This window comes from Nicotiana sylvestris, chromosome 12 (assembly GCF_000393655.2).
Source record: "Nicotiana sylvestris chromosome 12, ASM39365v2, whole genome shotgun sequence".
Lineage (NCBI taxonomy): Eukaryota > Viridiplantae > Streptophyta > Magnoliopsida > Solanales > Solanaceae > Nicotiana > Nicotiana sylvestris.
The window spans coordinates 127,554,443-127,577,470 of record NC_091068.1 but is presented as its reverse complement, the minus strand read 5'-3'; the positions used below and the strand labels follow the sequence as shown (position 1 = coordinate 127,577,470).

The 23,028-nt window shown below is 35.5% G+C and overlaps 1 protein-coding gene and 2 long non-coding RNA genes across 4 annotated transcripts; 1 reads left to right on the top strand and 2 right to left on the bottom strand.

The window, feature by feature from the left end:
• Positions 1 to 8,752: 8,752 nt before the first annotated feature.
• LOC138883699 (uncharacterized) lies at positions 8,753 to 9,846 on the bottom strand. The gene is made up of 2 exons (XM_070164401.1): positions 9,227 to 9,846; positions 8,753 to 9,167 (listed from the first exon to the last, which is right to left on the bottom strand). The coding sequence occupies exons 1-2, from the start codon at positions 9,844 to 9,846 to the stop codon at positions 8,753 to 8,755; spliced, it is 1,035 nt and encodes a 344-aa protein (XP_070020502.1).
• A 1,331-nt stretch (positions 9,847 to 11,177) lies between these two features.
• On the bottom strand, positions 11,178 to 16,146 carry LOC104235691 (uncharacterized). 2 transcript variants are annotated; one of them, XR_011404549.1, is made up of 2 exons: positions 13,028 to 16,146; positions 11,178 to 12,083 (listed from the first exon to the last, which is right to left on the bottom strand). It is a non-coding gene; the product is annotated as an uncharacterized lncRNA (long non-coding RNA). The 2 variants fall into 2 exon arrangements; XR_011404550.1 differs by having other exon boundaries at positions 11,178 to 12,073.
• Positions 16,147 to 22,154: 6,008 nt separating this feature from the next.
• On the top strand, positions 22,155 to 22,566 carry LOC138884113 (uncharacterized). Its single transcript, XR_011404228.1, has 3 exons — positions 22,155 to 22,229; positions 22,317 to 22,448; positions 22,534 to 22,566. It is a non-coding gene; the product is annotated as an uncharacterized lncRNA (long non-coding RNA).
• Positions 22,567 to 23,028: the final 462 nt, after the last annotated feature.

Here is a 23,028-nt window from a genome sequence, read left to right as displayed (position 1 = left end):
ACTATAGAGATTGACGCCCCTGGGGATGTACAGAATAAACTCTTTTCTTCGTTGACCTTTTGTCCTGAACTACTTTCATACAACCTCACCTGTTTCATTGTGAGCCTGACAGTTTCTTTCTTTCCTTCCAGCATAAAAAATCACAATATCATCAGCATATGCTAGGTGATTTACCATAGATCCTCTGTGATTCATTGCAAAAGGGACAAAGTCTGAATTATCATATAAGTTCAGCAATCTTGACAACACCTCAGCGCCAATAATGAAAAGGGAAGGAGATAGTGGATCACCCTACTACAATCCCTATGAAGAAGTGAAGAAATCTGTTCTTGAGCCATTAATTATAATTGAGTACCACACCTCTGAGACCATCCTCCAAATTGTATCTACCCACCAATTTGAGAAACCAAACCTCCTTAAGACAACAATAAGGAAGCTCCAAGATAATCTATCGTACGCTTTTGTCATATCCAGCTTTATAACGAGATCTCCCCCCCCCCCCATATTCTCCTGATTTACATCCTGTACAATCTCATGTGCAAGTAATACATTGTCTAATAATCATTCTTCCTTTCACGAACCAACTACAAAGAACGTGTGCGCAAGCAGGGTAATAAAAAAGTTCCTCGGAAGACAATGCATTACCTGCCGCTTATTCCTAGGCTTCAATGACTATATGCTTCAATAAAATATGCGGAGCAAATGAGGTGGCACCATGAAAACCGCAGGGAAGAAGGTGTGTTATGCCACCCTTCAGATGGAGAAGCATAGAAACACTTTGATCAAACCTATCCATACTTTGATGTACAGCCTAGGAATTTTAGACTTGGTCTTTGTGCTGATGGTTTTACTCCTTATAGCCAGTCAGCAGTGCCATACTCTTGTTGGCTAGTGATTGTTACTCCCTACAATCTTTCTCCTGAGGTTAAATAGTTTGGCACCCACCGTGGGGATAAGGATAATAGTGGTTGTTTGATACAAATATCCATAACACACACTACTTTACACTTATTCTTTAAATTGTCTCTAATTCTAGGTTAAAACTCAAAATGTCAAACTCTCAATCAGTACCCCTACATGTTGACAATGAATCCGACCACCATGGCAAAAACGACAATGTAGCACTCGGAAACGAGGTACCCCTAGCCGACCTCGGTGGTGTCCCGGCCACAGACCCGATTGACGTCAGCTCACATGTAGCCATCAACACAAATTTACCCACCGATCCTGAAAACAACATCCGCAGAAATGTTTGATCGGTTGCACAAAGAACGCACGGCGGCGAAGATGGTGTAATCAACTTGTGAGTAATCTTTAAAATGTTACAGGCTCAACAGGCAACGATAGCCCAACTCCAAAACCAGAGCCGCGCCCCGAGTGGGATTAAGCCTGAACCATCTCGAAAAGTCATCCACATAGATGAACTAACCCCGGAGAAACCGAATGAAAAGGAGTTGGGGACCAACCCCGAAATTATGAAGATGCTCGAAGAACTGATGAAACGGATAGAATCGGGGGAGAAGAAAATTGAAGCAAATGACAAGAAGGTGGAAACCTACAATTCCAGGGTCGATCAGATCCCAAGAGCACCACTGATATTGAAAGGCCTGGATTCCAAGAAGTTCGTGCAAAAACTTTTTCCTCCGAGCGCGGCTCCAAAGTCGATCCCTAAGAAATTCTACATGCCCGAGATTCCTAAGTACAATGGAATGATCGACCCAAACGAGCATGTTACCTCCTACACATGTGCCATCAAAGGGAATGACTTGGAGGATGATGAGATCTAGTCTGTCTTGTTGAAAAAGTTTGGAGAGACCCTATCAAAGGGAGTTATGATATGGTATCACAACTTACCTCCTAATTTTATTATCTCATTTGCTATGTTTGCAGATTCTTTCGTGAAAGTACATGCAGGGGATATCAAGGTCGAGACCAGGAAGTCGGACCATTTCAAAGTAAAACACACGGATAATGAGATGCTCCGAGTGTTCGTGTACTGGTTTCAAATGGAACGGATGGATATGCCACCGGTTGCTGATGATTGGACAGTTCAAGTTTTCACCCAGGGACTCAATTATCGAAGCTCAGTGGATTCAGGAGTTGAAACAAAATCTGATAGAATATTTGGTTGTTACTTGGGCCGACATGCATAACCGGTATCAATCAAAAATCAGAGTTGAAGAATGATCAACTTGGGGCACCTTCGGGGTCCGTTTATCCCGTCAGATCCGTGGATAGAGCCAAGAGAGACATTGATTGTGAATCGAGATCGAGCAAGGACCATTATCAACCATACAATAGGGATTGAAGAAGTAACGGATTCGGGAAAAGCCCCATAAAAAGTGAAAGGAGAAGTGATCGAGGTCAAAGTAACAGGGGACTTATTAGCAAGAACATTTTCGAGGTTGTCGTATACTACCGTGATATGCACCTCCTTGACTCCAGTAGAGTCTTGAAATTTTATTGTAACTTGTTGATCATCACTGGAAGTAACATCTCCTTGCAAGTTGTAACTCCAAAAACACCAAATTTTCCCTACCTCATCGGCAGCACAATGTTGAAAGCCCAAAAACCTTTTGTAACCCTCTATTTTGTTCTTGTTGATGAAAGCTTCAAAGATTGCTACAAATTGCGCACTATTTTTTTAATCAAGTGCTTCAATCTGTGAATTACTTTTTTTTATCTTACTCCTCTAATGTTCCAAAAAATTGCTCTGATCATTAAGATTAAGATTAAGTATTTTTTGTCCTTTCCTTAATATCTGGGATGGACTAATTTCTTACATTTCTCTCATTCTGCCTCTGCTCACTACTTTCCCTTCTAGCTGGTGACAACCCTCCTTATTTATTACCTCTTTCATATGTGCTTGTGTAGGATTGTCAAACTCATTTTTTGTATTTCTTATCGGTGAAAACCACTCGCTTTGACTGTTTTCATCTCCTGATTCTATGTCCGCGTGCTCAGTTAATTGTGTTTGTGGAAGAAAATCATTCAAATCAACTACTAGTTGAATGCCCTTTTGCCTTTCTATTTCTGACCACAAGCTGGATGACTCCATTATAGACTCTTCCACCCTCTGAGTATTTCTTCTTTCTATTGAAAGTGTTGATAATATCCTATTCTCTTTGGAATATGTACCAACGACTTATTTTCCATTTGTTAATTTTTGAACCTCTTTCATGATCTGTTCAGACATGTTGCCTTCCTCCACTACGTTCAAATTTCTAATAGAAATTTGTGTGCCCTGGTTAGCAAATCTCTGGTTACTCGCCTCATGAACTACCTGGTTGTTCTGTCTTTTCTTTGTATTTGGTTGTGCAAAGAATCCTTGTTTGAAAGTCACTTTCGCTTTATTTTTTGCTACCTTCTTTGTCTTTGCTTTTTTCTTCTTTTTGAGTTTAATCCTTTCAAACAATCATCTTATTTTCAGAACTATCTGATTCAATTGTCTTGTCTGCAATAGTCTTCTCATTTCCAATGCTATCTTTCGCTCTTTTTTCATTCATAATGTTCTTCCTCGTATCTTCCTTCTGATTTGATTGTTTTCCTTTGCCTATGGTATCACCTGCTATTTTCTTAGCACTTATCTCCTTTTCCATTTGCTTTTCTTTGGTTGTATCTTTGCCTTTTACCTTTGCTTCCTTGTTTTCACCGATCCTTATTCATTCTAGAAGTTTATAATTTATCAATGTGTGTCCCAGCTTCTTGCCGTACTTGCAATATTTGGGAATATTCTCATAGTCTAGCTGCTGCATAAAGACATTTAGTGGAGAATCTTCATCTCCTACCCAAACACTATTAAGCAAAGGCAATTTCCAATCTAACCTACTTGGTCCGCACTGGAGTACTTGCAATTTTGGCACGTCTAACCCATACTTCTTCACTTACAATGTAGCCAATCATATCAAAAGTTATCTTATTATAGGTACTTGAGATGAATTTGGGAGAAAAATGTGTCAAATCAACCTTCATTACTTCTAGAATGTGGGAGATAAGCAGGTCATGGAGTAAACAAGCAGTAGAGGATAATACATCTCTAATATTTTCAAGCATATACTGACAAATTTACGCAAACTAATCAAGTCTTTTGTTGTTCACAAGATAGTATAGAACAAAGATATCCCTAGTGGTTAAAGTGCTAAAGGATCTAGTCCTAGGGAGAAGGGTGGTTGAAATCATGTGAGCTAATACACGATGTTCAAATTTAAAACTTTTGGGACCAATATCGGGGGGGGGGGGGTCTTCAAATAGGGTAGCTTTTTCCTCTTCTAAAGTCACTTCAAAATCTTTTGGCCAAAAGTTCTGAACAAACACATCATAACCATGGGACTTTGCAGGAAAAAAAATTCTCAAATTGATATGCATCAAGCACAATACGAGTACCTAGGACCATTGACTCCAAATCATCTTTGTAATTCACAAACATATTTTCATAGAATATTCGCATAGGTTCTTCATATACAGTATTTCCAACAGTATCAAACAGAGGAGAAAGGCTTTGAAAATCAAAAATTGTAACAACATCACAATGAACATCCTTCATAAGAGAGAGTCTTACAATGCGCCCATAAGCCATAGATTTTGACTTATATGATTCAAACCTCGAGTTCTCAGTTGGACCATGAAAGTTCAACTTGTCCTCAGGCCCAAAATCAGTGGTTTCCACTTTCTCATTTTTGCATGCTGGCCTTTTGAGGGTTTGATCCATGGGTCTCTTGTCGGCTCTTTTCTGGCTTAGTGCTTGATCCTTCTATGAGTCACTACTCTCGTTATCAATTTTGAGAGGGTATGAATCAAGATATGATTCAAGGCCAACAATTTCTTCAGGGTTTTGAGTCTTTTGGAACCATCTGCTTCGTCTTATGACAGTGGAGGAAGAGAGGTTTTTCTTACCCATGGTTGAGAAGTTTGCTGAGAAGTGAGGGAGAATGAGATAAATGGGATACTTAATAGGCCGCTTGGGATATTGAAGGTTCCATTAGTTAGAGGAAAGGTTAGGAACATATCGAAGTAACATTTTTGAGTTGTTTCGGCGGCACCAGTGGAAAGTAATAATTACAATCACATCAAATTTATGAAGGCAATCACTTTAGCAAACATATTAAAGGAAGTAAAATATTTTTCAAATAGTGATGAGATGTTTTTACGCAATAGACGAAACTTCAATCTTACTACGCATTAGGCAAAAATGTTCTTCCAAAATAGGTTTTGTAAGAATATTAGAAGGTTGAGTCTCAGTATTAATAAATTCTAGTACTATATCACCTTTAGCAACATGATCACGAATAAAATGATGTTTAATTTCTATATGTTTTGCTTAGAATGATGCATAGAATTTTTTGATAAACAAATAGCACTAGTGTTATCACACAAAATAGGAGTAGAAGTAAGATTGAGATTATAATCAAGAAGTTGATACATAATCCAAAGAATTTGAGTGCTACATCTTCCAACAGCTAAATACTCTACTTTTGTAGTCGACAATGCAACACAATTTTGTTTCTTGCTATGCCAGAAAATTATTACATTTTTCAGTAATTGACAAGTACCACTTGTGCTTTTCATGTCACTTCTATCACTTGCAAAGTCTGCATCTGAAAAATCTTTAGATTAAAATTGTTAGAATGAGGATACCATAAAACCAATTCAATGGTCCCAATAAGATATCTAATGATACATTGTACCACAGTCAAGTGTGACTCCTTTGGAGCCGACTGAAATCTTGCATAATTACAAACACTAAATATTATATCCGGTCAACTAGCAGTGAGATATAGAAGGGATCCAATCATTCCCCTGTACATGGTTTCATCAACACTTTTCCATCTTTGTTTTCTTCAAGAATTGTTGACGGACTCATGGAGTTCCACTAGGTTTTGCATTTTCCATACCAAACCTTTTAATAAGCTCCCTTGTATATTTGGTTTGGCTAATGAAGATTCCTTTGGAAGATTTCTTAATTTGTAACCCAAGGAAGAAAGTCAGCTCTCCCATCATGCTAATTTCGAACTCTCCTTCCATATAAATTCCTCACATAACACAGAGTTAGAACTTCTAAAAATAATATCATCTACATAAATTTAAGTAATAAGATTACTCAAATTTGAACACTTAATAAGCAGAGTTGTACCAATATTACCTTGTTTGAAACCATGATTTAACAGAAAAGATCTTAGTCTCCATACTAGGATCGGGGGTTTGTTTGAGACCGTATAAGTCTTTTGATAACTTGAAGATATGATTTGAGAGACTGTTGTTTATAAACCCAGGAGGTTGTTTCACATATACTTCTTCAAAAATATATCTATTTAAGAAGGTACTTTTTACATCCATCTAGAATAGTTTGAAACCTTTTTGAGCAGCAAAGGCAAGCAACATTCGAATGGATTCCAACCTTGCCACAGGAGCGAAGGTTTTATCATAATCAATTCCCTCTTGGTGTGAGTAACCTTGAGCGACTAGTCTTACTTTGTTGCGAACTACTTGAACAGACTCATTTAACTTGTATCTGAATATCCTTGTGTTCCTACAATTAATGCATCAAAAGGTTTTGGAACTAAGTTCCATATATTATTTATTTCAAACTGTTCAAGTTCTTCCTTCATGGATTTGACCCAGTTGTCATTCTTGAGAGCTTCGTCAACTTTCTTTGGCTCAAGTTGAGATATTAGAGCCATGTGAGAGTTCAACTTCTGAGATCTTTTGGTGGTAATGCCTTCCTACGGATTTCCTATGATGAACTTATGAGGATACCCTGCTTCACCTTTCCATTCATTTGAAACATTATCTAACTTATGCACATGTCTTTCAGGTTCGGAGATGTGGGATGAGGTTTCTGCAGCTCTTTATGTAGTCGACTAAGATTCGCTTGGAGTTGATTTTCAGTAATGTTCTCAGGAGCTTGAACTGTTTTTGATACACCTACAAGATCTTCTTCATCTACTATTTTGCTAGACTCACTACGAGGGTTAGTGTCAATAAAGACTACATGAATATATTCTTCTATAATAATAGTACGTTTATTATAAACTCTATAACCTCTACTTGACGGAGAATAACCAAAAAATATACCTTCATCACTTCTAGGAGCGAACTTACCAAGGTTATCTTTACCATTGTTGTGAACATAGCACTTGCATACAAAGGGATCAAAGTAACTTACATTTGGTATTTTTCCTCTCCATAATTTGTAGGGCGTTTTCTTCAAGACTGGCCTGATCATGCATCGGGTAATGATATGACATGATGTGCTCACTGCTTCTGCTCGGAAATAATGAGGTAGTGAGCTTTTTGCAATCATTGTTCTAGCTATGTCTTGCAGTGTCCTATTTTTCCTTTGTAGAACCTCGTTTTGTTGAGGAGTTCTTGGAGATGAAAAGTTGTGAGTGATTCCATAATCATTGCAGAAGGTTTCAAAAGATTTGCTTTCAAATTCTCTTCTATGATTACTTCTTATTGAAGAATTGCACAACCCCTTTTCACATTGTACCTTTTTGTAGAAAACATCAAATTCTTTAGTGCCTCATCTTTGTGACTCAAGAAAATAACCTAGGTGAAACGAGAATAATCATCAACAATAACAAATGCATATTTCTTGCCATTTATACTAGAAGTTCTTGTTGGTCCAAAAAGATCCATGTGCAGTAATTGCAATGATTTTGAAGTAAAAACAATGTTTTTTGTTTTAAAAGATGATCTAGTATGTTTACCAAGTTGACATGCATCACAAATATGATCTTTTGAAAATTTTAATTTTGGAAGACCAATGACTAGATCTTGTTTTGAAAGATTTTTAATGGAATGCATGCTTGCATGTCCTAGTTTTCTATGCCACAGCTATGAATCATCTATTATGGAAGCCAAGCAGATATGATTATCAAGTTTGCTAAGAGTATAGACATTCTTGTCTCTATTTTCAGTGAGAACAGAATTACCTGATTCATCAATTATAGACCAGCCAGTTTTCTTGAAGCGTACCTCATAGTCTCTATCACATAGTTGACTGATACTGAGTAAGTTGTATCCAAGTTCATTTATATGATAGACTTCGTCTACTTCACATGTAGAGATCAAAGGGACTTTTCCTACCCCATTGATATTTCCTTTGGATTTATCTCTGAAAGTAATTGTTCCACCATCTAGATTTGTGACAAATTTGAAAAGTTGTTTGTCACCTGTCATATGTCTGGAACATGCACTGTCAAGATACTATTTTCCTTTTCTGATCTTCTTGTGGTGTTCCTACATAAAAAGTAAATCACTTTTTCTTAGGTACCCAAGCTTTCATGGGTCCTGTTTGGTTAGATTTAGAGGTGGAAGTCTCATTAGTTGTTTTAGATCTCCAAACCCATTGCTTTTTGTTTCTGAACCTGCAATTGTTAGAAAAATGACTAGATTTACCGCAATAAAAACAAACAAAGTTATCTCATTCAGTTTCCTCATGGAATCTAATTGAAGGTACCCCTCTGAGACCTTTTCGAGTAGTCGATTTATTTGACTTAACAGAGCTATGACTGGGGATTTGAGTAATCCATTTAACTGAAGCTGGAGCTCATGAATTTCTTCCTAAGCATGCCTCTTTCAATCTCATAAACTTCTAGTTTCAGTTCACTATCCTTATTTTTCCTTTGAACTTTGTGAAGTTCATGAAGGACCTTTTCAAGATCAATCATAGCTAAATCAATATAATCTTGAATTTTAGTGTATTTAGGACAGGGACGTATCTCGTTGGTTTCTCCGATAGCCATAAAACTTAGTCTTCATCTTGTTCATTTTCCGATAAATCATCATCACTTTCTCTTATTGCCATGAAACATATGTTGGTTATTTCTTCACTTTCAGATCCTTCTTCGTCACTGCAGGCTCCGAATGATATCTTCTTTTGAAAACCTTTGTTGATTTCCCTTTTTAGTTTTGGACATTCAGCTTGTATATGGACAAATTTTCCACATTCATAGTATCTTATATCATTTTCATTATGTGGTCTTCCTTTTCTTGCAAATTTTTTGCCTTTTATTCCTCCTCTGATTTTTTTCATCATATTTGATACCACTATGGATAGCATTGCAATGTTTTCATCCTGCTCTCGTCCTTCTTCCTCTTCTTCATTTTCAAACTCGACAACTGTTACCTTGAAGGAAATATTTTCCTTCTTTTCAGGTACATGTCTGTTTAGATGGACCTTTACAAAGGCTATAAGATCTCCTCGTAATTCATCGTATGATACATTATCAAGATCTTGACATTCCAAGGCAATGACGTAGGCTTCCATGCGGTGGGTACGCTTCTGAGAATTTTCCTGACTTGTTCTCCAGTTTTCAAAGGTCGTCCGAATGATTTTAGATCACCAATAATTTTTCTGAATCTTGAAAACATTTCTTCAATAGATTCTCTCTCCTTTATTTGGGACAATTCATATTCATGAATCAGGAGATTTATCCTTGTTTCTTTCACTTTATTTGTTCCTTCATATATGACTTCTATCTTGTCCAACATTTCTTTTGCAGTTTCACAACTTGATATCTTTTCATACTCTTCTCCACTTATGGCATTGTATAGAAGATTTTTTGCCTTAGCATTCACTTGAACAATAGATGTTTGTTCTTCAGTGTAATCGTCTAAATTGAGAGGGCCAGATGATACTTTGATCTCACCGTCTTTATCCTTCCTCGGTGGAATTGGGAGATTTCCTTTTTTGATCGCACGCCATACTTTAATGTCGTATGACATAGTGTATGTTTCCATTCGCGCTTTCCAGTGTGAAAAGTGCTGACCGTTGAAGTACGATGGTATTACTTGAGAGGTTCCTTCTTGGAATAGTGCTCCAATGACTGTATTTAATCCCATGATCTTTTTCCCACTTGCTGTTAGGCAATACTTGTGAGTCCTCACTTTGATACCAATTAAACACAAGAGGGGAGGAGTGAATTGTGTCCAATTTAAAACCTTAGTTGACTAAAGATAGAAATAGTCGACTAATCTTTACTAGCAGGTTCGATTTCAGCAGGAGTAAATTATGCAAAAACAAGAACAGTAAAGGCAATGGAGTTTTATACTGATTCAGTACCGGTGTGGTACCTACATCCAGTTCCCTTGGGTCACAAGGGTTCTCTTAGATCTTCAATATTGAGTCATTACAACAATTGTGATTTTAGTTCGTTCACCACTAACGATATTCAGCAACAGTGTTTGTCTTTGCTTGACACAACTCTTGCTTTGTTTTCTAACTCTTCCTATCTTTTGTGACACTAGTAAACTCAAGAATACAGTGTTTATACAAAGAACTAGAAAGATATAGAAACATGTATTAAGTTACGTAATTTTTTTCTTTTGTCTTCCAGCCTTCTTATAGGAATGACTTGTGGTCTTATAATCTTCTCTTTAACTAGCCGTTATAGATTGACCATTAATTGAGGCTAGAATATTCTAAGAGATTTGATCAAGGGTTGCCTCTGAATCCAGCTTACAAGGAAGGCCGGATCCAATGATCTTTTTTCCTTCTTGCGTTCGTGATATATAGCAGTGATTTGTGACATGACTTGATTGATCCACCATCAGAATCTTCTAATCTCTTTCTCCATAGACTCTCCTTAATTTACGAACTAATCTCCTCATAGCAACTGCATTTGATCTTATTTCCTTGTCATAGCATTGCTTCCCTGATTTTCTGCAATCGATTAGAGTAGATTAGATTTTGCACAATTGTCATCATTAAAACTTAAGTGTGACACAAAACGTTTGAATGTGTAGTATTTAACCTATAAATACTAGTTAGGAGACTTACAGGTTTCTCTTTGCGGCAGCTGATCGTCTATTTCTATCACGGCTTGAATTATCGGTCGGTAGGAATTATAATAAAGCGAAAAATTCTTTGGTTTTCACAACCTAAATATCCCCTCAGAGATGCAAAGAGTTTTCTTCATAGCCATCGTCATCAAGAATGAAAAAGCGTTTCTTTTCTACACCTGCAGTGGTGCTTATATAGGCTAGTACTAGGATTTTAGGAGGAGGACTAGCTAACGAGCAAACGGGCTAATTAGCACTCCTTATGGGTAGACCCGACCCAATAGCAATTTTTCAACAGAATAGATAGGAGATTGTCAAATCTCATAGTAGCCTTCTATTTGATTATGTTATGTGACAAATCATGCTTGAATTTCAGTTTTGCAGATTCAATGTTTTGTTACATCAATATCGTTAATATAACTTCAAATCCTAGTACAAGTTAAAACTGAATAGCCCATCAAAAAACTACAAAAAGAAAACCATTTCTTCAAAGTCCACAATTTCAACCACACTCTTGAACATATACCCCACCTCATTCACAATAAGAGAAATTCTACATCATCTAATACTTGTGCGGATGAGAGATAACAGATATTAGGTGGAACAGAAATAAAAAAAAATTACATGCTCAACTCCATAAGAGAAAAAAAGTCCTATTGGATATTCATTCCTCTAGAGCAAAGGGCATCATGCAAATACATATGCATCTTCTCTTCTCTTTTGGATGAATGGGGTGGCTTCAGAGGCGCTCTCTAAAGGGGCTACCAACTGCCCGACTCACTGTAAAAAACCCTATGTTTACAATGGATTGCCTTATTCTCTTTCAATCAACAAAATGAGACATGGGAGAGGAGAAAAAAAGGTCAATATCGTTATAAAAAACATAACACATATCCTATAAATCAGCAATCGTTTAAAGAGATGTAAATTACTAAGAGGAACGATCATTTCTTGTTCTTCTTCCTGCTTTCAAGAATTTTCTCCAAGTCACTATGCCTGCAAGGTACAGCAAGAACACCTTCATGTTCGAAACCAAACTCTTCCTCTGCTCGCTCCAACAGCTTCACGAAACTTGGATCCGCTAAACAACCCAATTCTACAATAAACCTCTTCTTTTTTCCATCCTCAATTGCATGCACCACAAAGTGGCCTTCCTTGACATCTTCTGGAGGAGGCAATGAGGCCACATCTTCGTCCCAATCGTCAACAGCATGCATGAAACTGGATCTTCTTGAGAATTGAAGGATTTTCTTCAGCATCTTTGCAATATGCTTTCGACTCGTTGAACCTGCAAACATCTTTAAAAGCGTACGTAATTCTTCAAAACAACACACGAGGTAACAGAAACTCCCGATACAGAAAGAAAATGGTTAAAGCAAATATATGCACAGTTCAAGGAGAACAACAGATTCGGTTGTGAAAAGTATGCATGAGATGAAATGCATGTGAAATACATTAACATGTTACTGAAGCATCACTTTCAGCTTCCTTGTCCTTTCAAGGACAACATGCACTATATATGTTGCAGAGATGTATAAGCAACTTAAGAAAGTTCTATTTCATATTAGTTTCTTTACATTAAATTTAGGAAGGACATATGGGACCTCTTAGGTAAATGATGTAAAACTATACATAAGAGAGTCGCTGCTGCAAGTACTTTAGAAGGGACCTTTTAGGTTAATGATGTAGAACTATTCATAAGAGACTCAAATGTGGCAAATACTTTAGCAGACCCACCACCACCACCACCACCACCACAAGAAACTGTTGATATAGCAAGCACTCCAAGGTATAATATCCGATTTGTTGCCCAGTCAAATTACTTCTCTTTTTGAACTACAATGACTAATTCCAAATACAGAATACTTCAAAATTTTATGGTGATTTTGTCAGTTATTTTGAAGGGAAAAGTGCAGGAATTTGTCACATGCTGGCATACTACTTACAGCTACAGCTAGAAATTGTCAGTAATTACACCAGCTGAGAATCAAATAATTAGATTTCTCAAAAAAATGAATGCCAGGTGAAGTGCTGATCAGAATACGCAAACTTAGATATGAAAAGTTGATGAATGTCCTACTTGAGAAGCTATTGGGAGTAAGGAGGCCTTAAAAGTCACATGTTTAACACAAGTACAACACCCTGGGATGTTCACTAATGGGTGTCAAAATATAAAAAAGGTAAATACACGAAAAAGCCAAGGGTATTCAACATATAGTATATATACATTAAAAAAATTTACCTAGCTACGCAGTGTATTTTTCCTGCGAAGGGATGTCAAATGACATCCCTCGGTACAAGGTGGTTCCGCCACTGCTTGCGACAAGCTTCAACTATTATGTTCACGCCCATCAGAATGCAGTGATCCCACCATGCTGCCTCAGACAGGGCATTGGCAACAATTCCTTCAGGCTAGCTTCACCTTTTCTTGAAATTTGTCGGCCATCACAATAAAATTTCTCGAGTTGTAAAACAACATCATCTGCAACATGAACACATCATAGAACAATTTGGCCCTGAGGGTCAAAAATCACCAGTAAAAGCACTAGGCAAAATGCAGCTTCCAAGAACTTTTGAGAGTGTCATTTCGAAGGAACAAACATACTTTTCTAACCTTGACAAGAAAGCTAAGTAATTTAATGAGGTTAATGTTTCTGATAGAAAATTCTAAATCCTAAGATATTATTCAGAAAGAGAAGAAGACTGGAGAGAAGAAATAATGGAACGAAAATAAACAAAACGAAGTCAAACAAAATACGCGAGACTGCTAACAATTACTGGAGACTTCTCATAGTTTTCAAGATATGACTTTAGCTTTTTACTGATAGCAAACAGAAAACGAGTACAATACTACTTTGTAAGCCTTAACTAAAGATATATGAGTTTTATTCATCATAGACATGATAGGTGCAAAAGATACTATGCAGAGCCTAAAATGGTAATGGAACTGTTTCATATGTAGATCAATATATGGAATTTTAATGTACAAGAACACGTAATTTACCTTTATCTTTCCTACTGCACATAAATCTACATTGTACAAACATGCCAACTAAAGAAGACAAAACCTAATTTTATACCTAACTAAGTTACTCACTATGCTCAAACATGCAACAGATTGTCATAACACAACAACATACCTAGTATTATCCAACACCGTGGGGTCTGGGGAGGGTAGTGTGTACGCAGACCATACCCGTGAGGATAGAGAGGTTGTTTCCAATAGACCCTCGGCTCAAGATTATCATAACAGTTACTATATTCATTTTGATGGCAGCGTTATGTAGTAGCAATGTTCTAACAGGCTATGACTAGGATCATCAATTAGGAAGAATTGAACTTATTTGCAAAAGAAATGCTAACTAAAGTAAACTTCAGTGTCCTACTAACATTGACAACACTAAGACGATACTCCTAGAAGTGATTCCACGGAAAGTTTATCTTTTACCTCATCAAATACCTCATCTCTATGTAAAAATATCTAGCATGTGGTGGTGAAAATAGCTGAGATAATCCGAGGACAATCAATTTTGGTCCGAAACAAGTAGCAGCTTCACTTTTTCTCAATTGAGCATTTTATGTTCTATACATTATCTCCAGGCTGCCTCACATACCATCCAAATAGAGGAACAAGTGGGAAGCGGAAATTGCCTAATGAGGAAAAGGTCATTACTATAAATATATCATGTTTGGATCTTGAATTACCAATTCTAAGTAGAACAAAAGGAGGACTAGTTTAAACAGATCTGTAGCAAGGGTAGTTTAAGCATCGCCATATACTAGTGTAAAAAATACCAATTTAAGCAGACGGCCACTTTCATGGAGAGAAGGAAATAAGAAAAGAAGAGAAATAAAGTGTTATTACTCTTAAACTCGCAAATGATACTATATTTCTTGTGACATTTGGGAGGCTTTTGTAATATACTGAACCAACTTCATAAAGTAAATTGCAATACTGATCCTTCATCCAAAGAAGGGAAAAATAGTTTCAAAGCGTGTAAAATTCGAATAAGAGCCCCCTTTTAATGGGAACCTTGAAACAGGTATGCAGATGAATGAAAATAATAAAACAATTCTATTTCCTAAAAATAATTCCTAAAAAAGGGCAGCTTCGGTGCATAAGGCATTCCGCTTTCACCTAGTATCGGGAGAAAGGCCACCCCAAGGGGTGTGATGCAGACAGCTAGCCTACTCTAATGCAAGCATTAGCGACTGCTTCCACGGCTCGAACGCGTGACAAGCGGAGACAACTTTATCGTTGCTCCAAAGCTCCCCAATATGAAAGAAATGCAATGCGACGAACAAACCATTATGGTACTAAGCCATAGTTATCTATTTTTGAATCAAAGGCTGCCGCATATAAACATACAGCTAAAGTGTTCGGAGAAAACTTTATTACGAGTGCATCTGAATTAAGGTAGAAGTGACATCAATACCACATCAGTTGAGATCAAATTGCACAAGATAATGCCAACCTCATATTCACTAGTAATTTATCCCATTTATCCATGTTTCTTATATTAATCAGCAGCAATATGAACAGGCACAAGTATAAAGAAGCGAATCAACCCATTCAAGGATACATTTCAATTTCAGAGCAATTGAGAACACTCAATCATACCACATAGTGGATATATAAGGATCTGTATGTACAAATGTAACATTGCCACTTATTTCAACATTAAGCACGAGCAAGTTGGATACTAACAGTCCTATTTACTACTGCTACTAAGTATAGGCTTGCCTAGACATATGATCAAACAGTTGGTCTGCGTTCCTGTTCCAGGATCATCATTACAAAGGAAAACATCATTTGGTTTCCAAATCATAAAAAAACTCACGTCGTTTGGCCAAGCCCAAAGATAGTGGACTATTTTCAGCTGTTTCTCTTTTCTAAAACAAACCTGCAGTCCTCAGTTGGAAAAAGAGTTGGTGCAGAAAGTGAATGTATTTGAATTGTTGTAGCATTTTTGTCTTTTTGAAGATTTACGAGCACTTTGTGAGTTTGAAAACATCCTCTAGCCACTCCTCCAAAAATCAAATTTTATCTGAGAAAGTTTTTTGTAATTAAATAAAATTAGACAAGCATTTTTTGTTAAGAAAAACTTTTGCAAGTTTCAAATAGGGTTTTTTCCTTAAAGCTTATTTACTAAAATTATCCTAATTTTGTATATTAGTCACCCTAAATAAGGATTACTTACAAATTATATACAATTCATAATTAGTGCCTTAAATTAGGGCACTCTTTTCCCTTATTTTCTCTTATCCTCTTTCCTTATTTTTCTGCCTCAATTCTAGGGAATTGAATTGCTCTTACATGAGTTTTTGTGATATACTCAAACAATATTCAAAACTTTTTGATTCTCATTGTTTTTTCCATTATAGATTCTCCTCTTTTTAATAAGTATATTCACCTTGTTTTCCTCCTCATTATTTTGTTCTTTTCTTTTTTATTTTTTTATTCGTTTTCTCCCAATAGGAAGTTTGTTCTTGTGTTATACATCATTAGCACACTCTGCCTTGGATTTTATTCTTGCTTTCTCAATTGTATTATTTATCCTAGGAAAGGAATTAACTATATTATGTTTGAATAATGCATGTAAAATTCAAAAGAATGTCAAAACTAATTAATTGTATTGCATATAATTCTTTCTTGGTTTTTGATTAATTTTTTTATCCATTAATTACACATTATTTAGTTATTTGAGTGATCCCTTTGGCAACAATTTGTTCACTGTCATTGCTGGAACTGCTAAAAGAGCCCCCACTTTGTAATTTTACAATTCGGCAATATGCCATACATTTTGATGCACTTGATCAGAGCTGTACTATGTGAAAAATTAAACCAGCTTGTAGTTTAAGACAAACTATACTTAATTTCATAGAGTTTCAGTACTTAAAATATTATTTTCATTCTATTTTACCACTTACTAATGAAATAAAAAAATTTCATATGATAAACGATATTTTAAGTGACAGCAGCAACATACAAATTTGTATGGTACAACAACATACAAATTAAAAATATAAAACGTATAATTTTGAGACATGTACAACAACATATAAACTAAAAACGTATTTTATATAACTAATTATATAGTATAAAACTTATTTATAACTTATCTACAATTTTCATACATTATTTCTACCCAGTTAAATACAACTACAACAACATACAACTTAAATACAATTTTCATACAAATTTTATACAATGTATTTTTTGTATATATTTTATATATGATTTGTATATATTTTGTAGGTGGTGTGTTCTTTTTCCTCTTTGAAATTCCAATCAAAACTTCCTTTCTTAAAACAATTTTGATACATATCAACAACTTTATGTAAAAAGATAGTATATATAACTTAAATATAAATTTTATACAAAGATTCATACATTATATAATTATTTTTCAACTTTCATTATATATATATATATATATATAACTACAACAGAATATAATTTACATACAATTATAATACAACTTTACTACAATTTCATAAGTATATTGTATGTCATGTGTTCTTCTTCTTCTTCTCCGAGTTTCAATCTGAAATTCAGCCAAAATCAAGTCTAATCTTCACCAAATACCCTCAAAATTGAGATATAAACTCCAAAAAATATTCTCAATTGTTTGCAACAACACCCAATCCAAATAAATAATGATCTTTAAAAACTCAAATTCGATTTCAAAGCTTCAAAGCTTTTTAATGGCTGTCAATGGTAGAGAGTCAAACACCTTCAAAATTTATTGATTGACAATTTCAATTTGAACACTAATTGTGCAACATGAAAGGAAATTGCTAAGTTAAAACTCTATAGTAAAACGATTGAAATACATTGATGAACTGCATTAAAAATATATACAAAATGAAAGAGGATAAAAAAATAGAGAACATCAGAGGAAGAAAAATTGGGAAAGAACAGAGAATGAGAGATAGAGAGACGGAGAGAGAGCGCAGGAGAGAGAGAGAGAGAGAGAGAGAGAGAGAGAGAGAGAGAGAGAACATGGATGGAAAATAATTGATTCCTTATTTAATTTCTAATTTAAGGGGATACTCATTTAAAACTAATTTGTATATAATTAGTAAATTATATATCCCCAACTTGATTAATTAGGAAGGGTAATAAAGTTTTATATATAGTATAGGAAGGTAAAAATCACTTTCAAATATAATAATGTTTCACAAACAAGAAAGGAATTTTTACCTCCTATAGCAAAGGTTAACACCTTATTTATTTTAAATAAATACCATTTTAAAAAATTATATTCTATAGATACCTTTTAAGGTTTATAGCAAAATATTTAATTTTGGTTACTTCCTAGCCCTAAGCCACTAAATACGCTATTCAATTACACGACTTTCTTTCTCTCTCTACTTTGATACATCTCATTCTCTTCCCCCATCCCATTAAAATTTCCGCTCTCCTCCTCCTCCTCTAATGGCATCTTCTCAAATGGACAGACGATATTGCAACAAATACACTAGTCTCTCCGACAGGAACAGTCCCCAAGTACTGGACAACTGCAATCGAGTGTATATCCCATGATGCTCGGGCAGAAGAACAAAGGGAGCAGCCAAGTCCACTTTGCATAGAGAGAGAATCACAGCCAACAAAGCAAGTGTGAGTTAAAGTGAGAGAAATAGCAAAAAAGGCAAAGCAGAAAAAGTTTGTGTGAACCATCAACTACATTGTTCTTGTGAAGGGGAAAGTAAAAGGGCTTATTAGGCAAGAATTCAACAAATTGATTAAGAAAAGTTGAATCTTTGATTTTCATCAAAAGTGTAGAGAAACCAAGAATGACAAGTCCTGGGTCAGAGAGACTGGCTTTGACTCCGGGGAATCGAACGCCTATTTCGGCGTCAGGTAGGGTTTCAAGTTCAAGAACCCCTTTGACAGATGAAGTCATATGGAAGCGACTGCATGAAGCTGGGTTTGATGAGGACTCCATTAAACACAGAGATAAAGCAGAGTTAATATATTTCAATGTATTTCATTGTATTCGTTGTCTTTTTTTTCATTATAATTCAATGTATCTCGTTGTATTCCATGTATTTCATTGTATTCACTGTCTTTTTTTCATTGTATTTTAATGTATGTCTGTTTTTTCATTGTATTTCAATGTATCCCGTTGTATTGTATGCATTTCATTGTATTCACTGTCTCGATATATGCCATGAATGTATTCATATATCTTTTTAATTAATATAATTTATGTATTCAAATGTATTATATAATTTCTCTGATGATTGCTATATTTTTGGGGTATTTTTTGGTTGAGAATTTTTTTTATAACTGAAAATACAAAATTTGTGTGTTATAATTGAGTTTGTTGAGCTATATTAGGAGTCTATTATGTTAATTGATTCACTTTCCGTTTTAAAAATAGTGTAATCCCCTATTTCATGTCGTGAATACAGTCGAATACAATAATCTGTCCAGTTGTAACCCCATATTTCACTCCATGAATACAGTCGAATACACTCGAATACAACTGATTAGCTGGACTTCCCTGATTCACGCTTATTTTTGCTACTGTATTCATGAATACAATAGCTTAAATACATCAAATACATCTTATAACCACATAAAAGATATCTACAATCCGTAATATAGCAAATAATATCTATAAATGGCTAATTACTACTAAAAGATAATGCTTTATAAAAATTTCTCAACAAGAAAAGATCCCTCTTTTAAGCCCATTTCGTTGAAAAGGCCAAAACTTTTGTTCATTAGTGAACCTATAGGCCCAATCTATTTCAAGAGAAAGATCTCCTTTTGAGCTCAAAATAGGGCATTTTGACGTATACTTGCTTCTGGGGACAACATTAAAGTTATATCTGTATTATATAAAATTTTATAATGTATATCCGTTCGGATCTAAAATAGTTTAATCTCTTCAATGCAATTTTAGAAATCAAATCTAAAAGTCTTCTATCTTTCAAATGCAACTTCAGAAATTCGAAGCTGAAGTAGTTCAATCTCTTCAATGCAACTTCAGAAATCAAATATGAAGTTCTTCTATCCTTCAAATCTTAAGTAGTTCAATCAATTGAATGTAACTTTAGATTTCGAATCTTAAGTTCTATAACATAAATTTGTTCTTCGAATTTCAACAATTCAATACACGATTCAATGCCCAAATCTATTCCAAATGAGCTCAAATTTGAAACATAACTTTCAAATATCATAAACAATAAATTTCAATCATCAAATTGTCAAAATAACAACAAATTTAACAAACCCACTTTGCAACTAAGAAGAAGAGAAAAGCGTATGTATCTGAAATTGTCCAAAAATTGAGTATCAATTAACTTTTTTTAAAAAATAGATATAAATTCAATAGGTGACGCAAAACTGAGTGTCATATAAAAAATTTATGCTCAAAATAGTCCCAAAAGAAAACACAACCACCATGTAAGAGCATTGGAGTAGGCTGTAGCTTGGTAAAAACTTACTCACACTGGGTGTTTACACCAATCTTAGTTAAGTTAATTATAGAAAACAAATTAAGATATATTAGGAGTCTTATTTTAAATAAAAAAAAATCAAAACAGATAATAGAGTCATAAACTCAAAGTAACTAACGTCAGAAACATTAGAGTTGCCGTCACATGCTTAGCATCTTTTAATTTGCTGCAATCTTGTGTTTTTCATTCTTTCATTTTTCTATTGCAAATCAATTGATTATTTTTTGAAGCTACAACGTGGTTGGGAGTACAAACTAAGAGCAACGTATTGGAGCATATAATTGTTTAACCAAAAATCTGAGTCTTTGGTCAAAGCTAAAAAGAAATTCGGGTTACTGATAATCAGGAGACAAAAATAAAATACTTTTGAGAACGATGGTAAAGAAGCAAATAGATGTATATTTCAATAAATTCTCAATAGTATTCCGTGTCCTTACAAATGATGATACTTCTTCCTTTTATAGATAATTCTAGGTAAAGGAATGAAGCCTCAGCTTTAATGATATAATCATGAGTAATAAATGATATTAAATAAGCCGTTATACAATCATTCCTATTAAATACCGACTTCATAACGTATCAAGTATTTAATAATGAATTTGGACTCCTTTCTGTCACCAGATCTTTGCTTTCAATGCCTTCTATCCGTTGGCTGTAGATAATTTAAATTGGTACGAGACTCGTATCTATACGTTGTCTCGTGCCTATTTAAATTCTTCTTCCCGTGGCTGTTTCCATCCGTGCCTCTTAGTCAATTGCTGCGCTTTGACCATTTAACTAATCCACGTGTCATGCCACATCATCTTTTAATATAAACTCAGTTTTTTCCCAATACAGATAGTCCCCCCACTTTCCATTTTTTTTATCAATTAAATAATTGGGAAGTGGATCTTCATGTAAAAGGAATTTTTACCACAATTAATGCTCATGACAGTACTAACGTCTCATCAGTCTTTTCCATTTAATGTTCTGCCCATGTGTCATTTTCTAATTGATTCCACTATTCATACTCTTTTTCGAGACTTCTTCACTCTCACTATTTACGAAGTGATAGCTGCCTTTATTATAGGCTTTTCATCATTACACTTAAAAAGTTGACGGTTCCCATTTTACACATAACTTTGTCCTCCTTTGTCTTCTTCACAAATCTTCAGCACATACTTCCTTCTTAACAATGTCTTCTTCAAACCCTAACCGTAAAAAAGTTCCAATTCTAGATCAATTCCCCAACGCCCCTGTTAGACACAGAAGAGGCGGAGGAGGTAGGCTTCGAACAGGGTTAGAATCTACGCGAGGCGGCCCCTCTGGTTCTTCTTCAAGGAGTTCTATCCCAAAAGCCCCTTCTTCTAAGAGTAGGGAAATTCTTGATCCTTCTCAAGAACCCTCAGTTGATGATATAGTTCCCGACGATTTGTCTTTTGAAAGTGACAAAACGTCTCTTCAAAAACAAATTAAAAATTTAGAAAGAGCCGATACTTACCCAACAATAGTAACCGAACTTACAATCCCCACCATAAGAAGAGATTGTAACTGGAAGGATAGTCTCCGAATGTCAATTCCTTCCCCAAATCAAAGAATTTCCTCTTTTAGAAGTGGGTATTCTTCTGTTTACACTTACCCCTTCACTTTAGGTTTCAATCCTCCGATTGACCCAGTTATTCTCGATTTTTGTCGTTTCTTTACAATTTGTTTGGCCCAAATCGGTCCATTGGTGTGGAGAACAGTGGCTTGTTTGAGATATTTATCTTCCAAGGCCAATGTCAATTTCACATTTTCTCACCTTATTCATCTATACCATCCTAACTTAATACGCCATGGGGTTTTTACCTTAACTGCAAGGAGCAAAAAGGTTTTGGTAAATCCTGAGGATGATAAAGATCGTGGATGGTATATTCGTTACGTTGTTGTCCGTACAGTGGACTTGATTGGTGAAACAAATATTCCCTTGCCTGAGAAGTGGAATTTTGAACGTAGGTTTCCTCTTATTTACCGTACCTACTTTTGAGAATTTCAAAAGAATGTTGTTTTTAACCTCGTCCCTTCTTGGTTTTTTGTAGCAACCATGGGAGATGTGGAACCTATTCCCAACTTTCGTGGTTGGGTAGACTCACTTTTGAAGATTGCTACTAGGGAGCAGAGAACTTGGAAATCAATTTCTTCTTTACATGGCTGGAAAGTCAAAACACATGGTATCCCCCCTTTTTAAAAATTTTTGTTTTACATGTTAAGCACATTTTCCTCAACTTTAATCATGTATATCCATTCTTTAATCAGGATTTGGCATTAGAGGAATGACGGCTGAAGTAGCTATGGTCATTCGCATGTCTGCGAATGCTGCTCTAGATTTAGATAAGGCTCGAGCCTTGCTGCCTAAAAGAAAAGCTACAAAGGAAAGTTCTGAAGAAGAAGAGGAGGGTGCCTCCCTAATTACCAGGCCAAGGGCCAGGAGACGAATAATCATTGATAATGAAATTGAAAACACTCCTGCTCGTACCTCCGCCACCGAGCCTGTTTTGATTCAATCTGATGAGGATACCAAACCAAGAGATAATAATGAGTCAATTCAGCACCTTTTTGACAGTGGTTTCGGGAGTGGCGAGCTCGGACCTATTTTTGATGAAGCTCCTCTTTCCTCATTTGTTCCTATTTCCTTCATTCCTCTGCCAGCCGTAAGTATTTCTTTACCAGTTTTGACAACTTCCGTTTGTTTGCCAATTTCTACCGCTCCTATATCCGTTCCCTTGGCTGCTTCGACCGCACCTGCTTCCG

Excerpts from the sequence above, each read along its gene's own strand:
- LOC138883699 (XM_070164401.1), bottom strand. The coding sequence starts at position 9,846 with ATGGGATTAAATACAGTCATTGGAGCACTATTCCAAGAAGGAACCTCT. Across the intron at positions 9,168-9,226 it reads AATGTCAAGATCTTGATAAT|ACATGTACCTGAAAAGAAGG; the intron begins GTATCATACGAT and ends CCATCTAAACAG.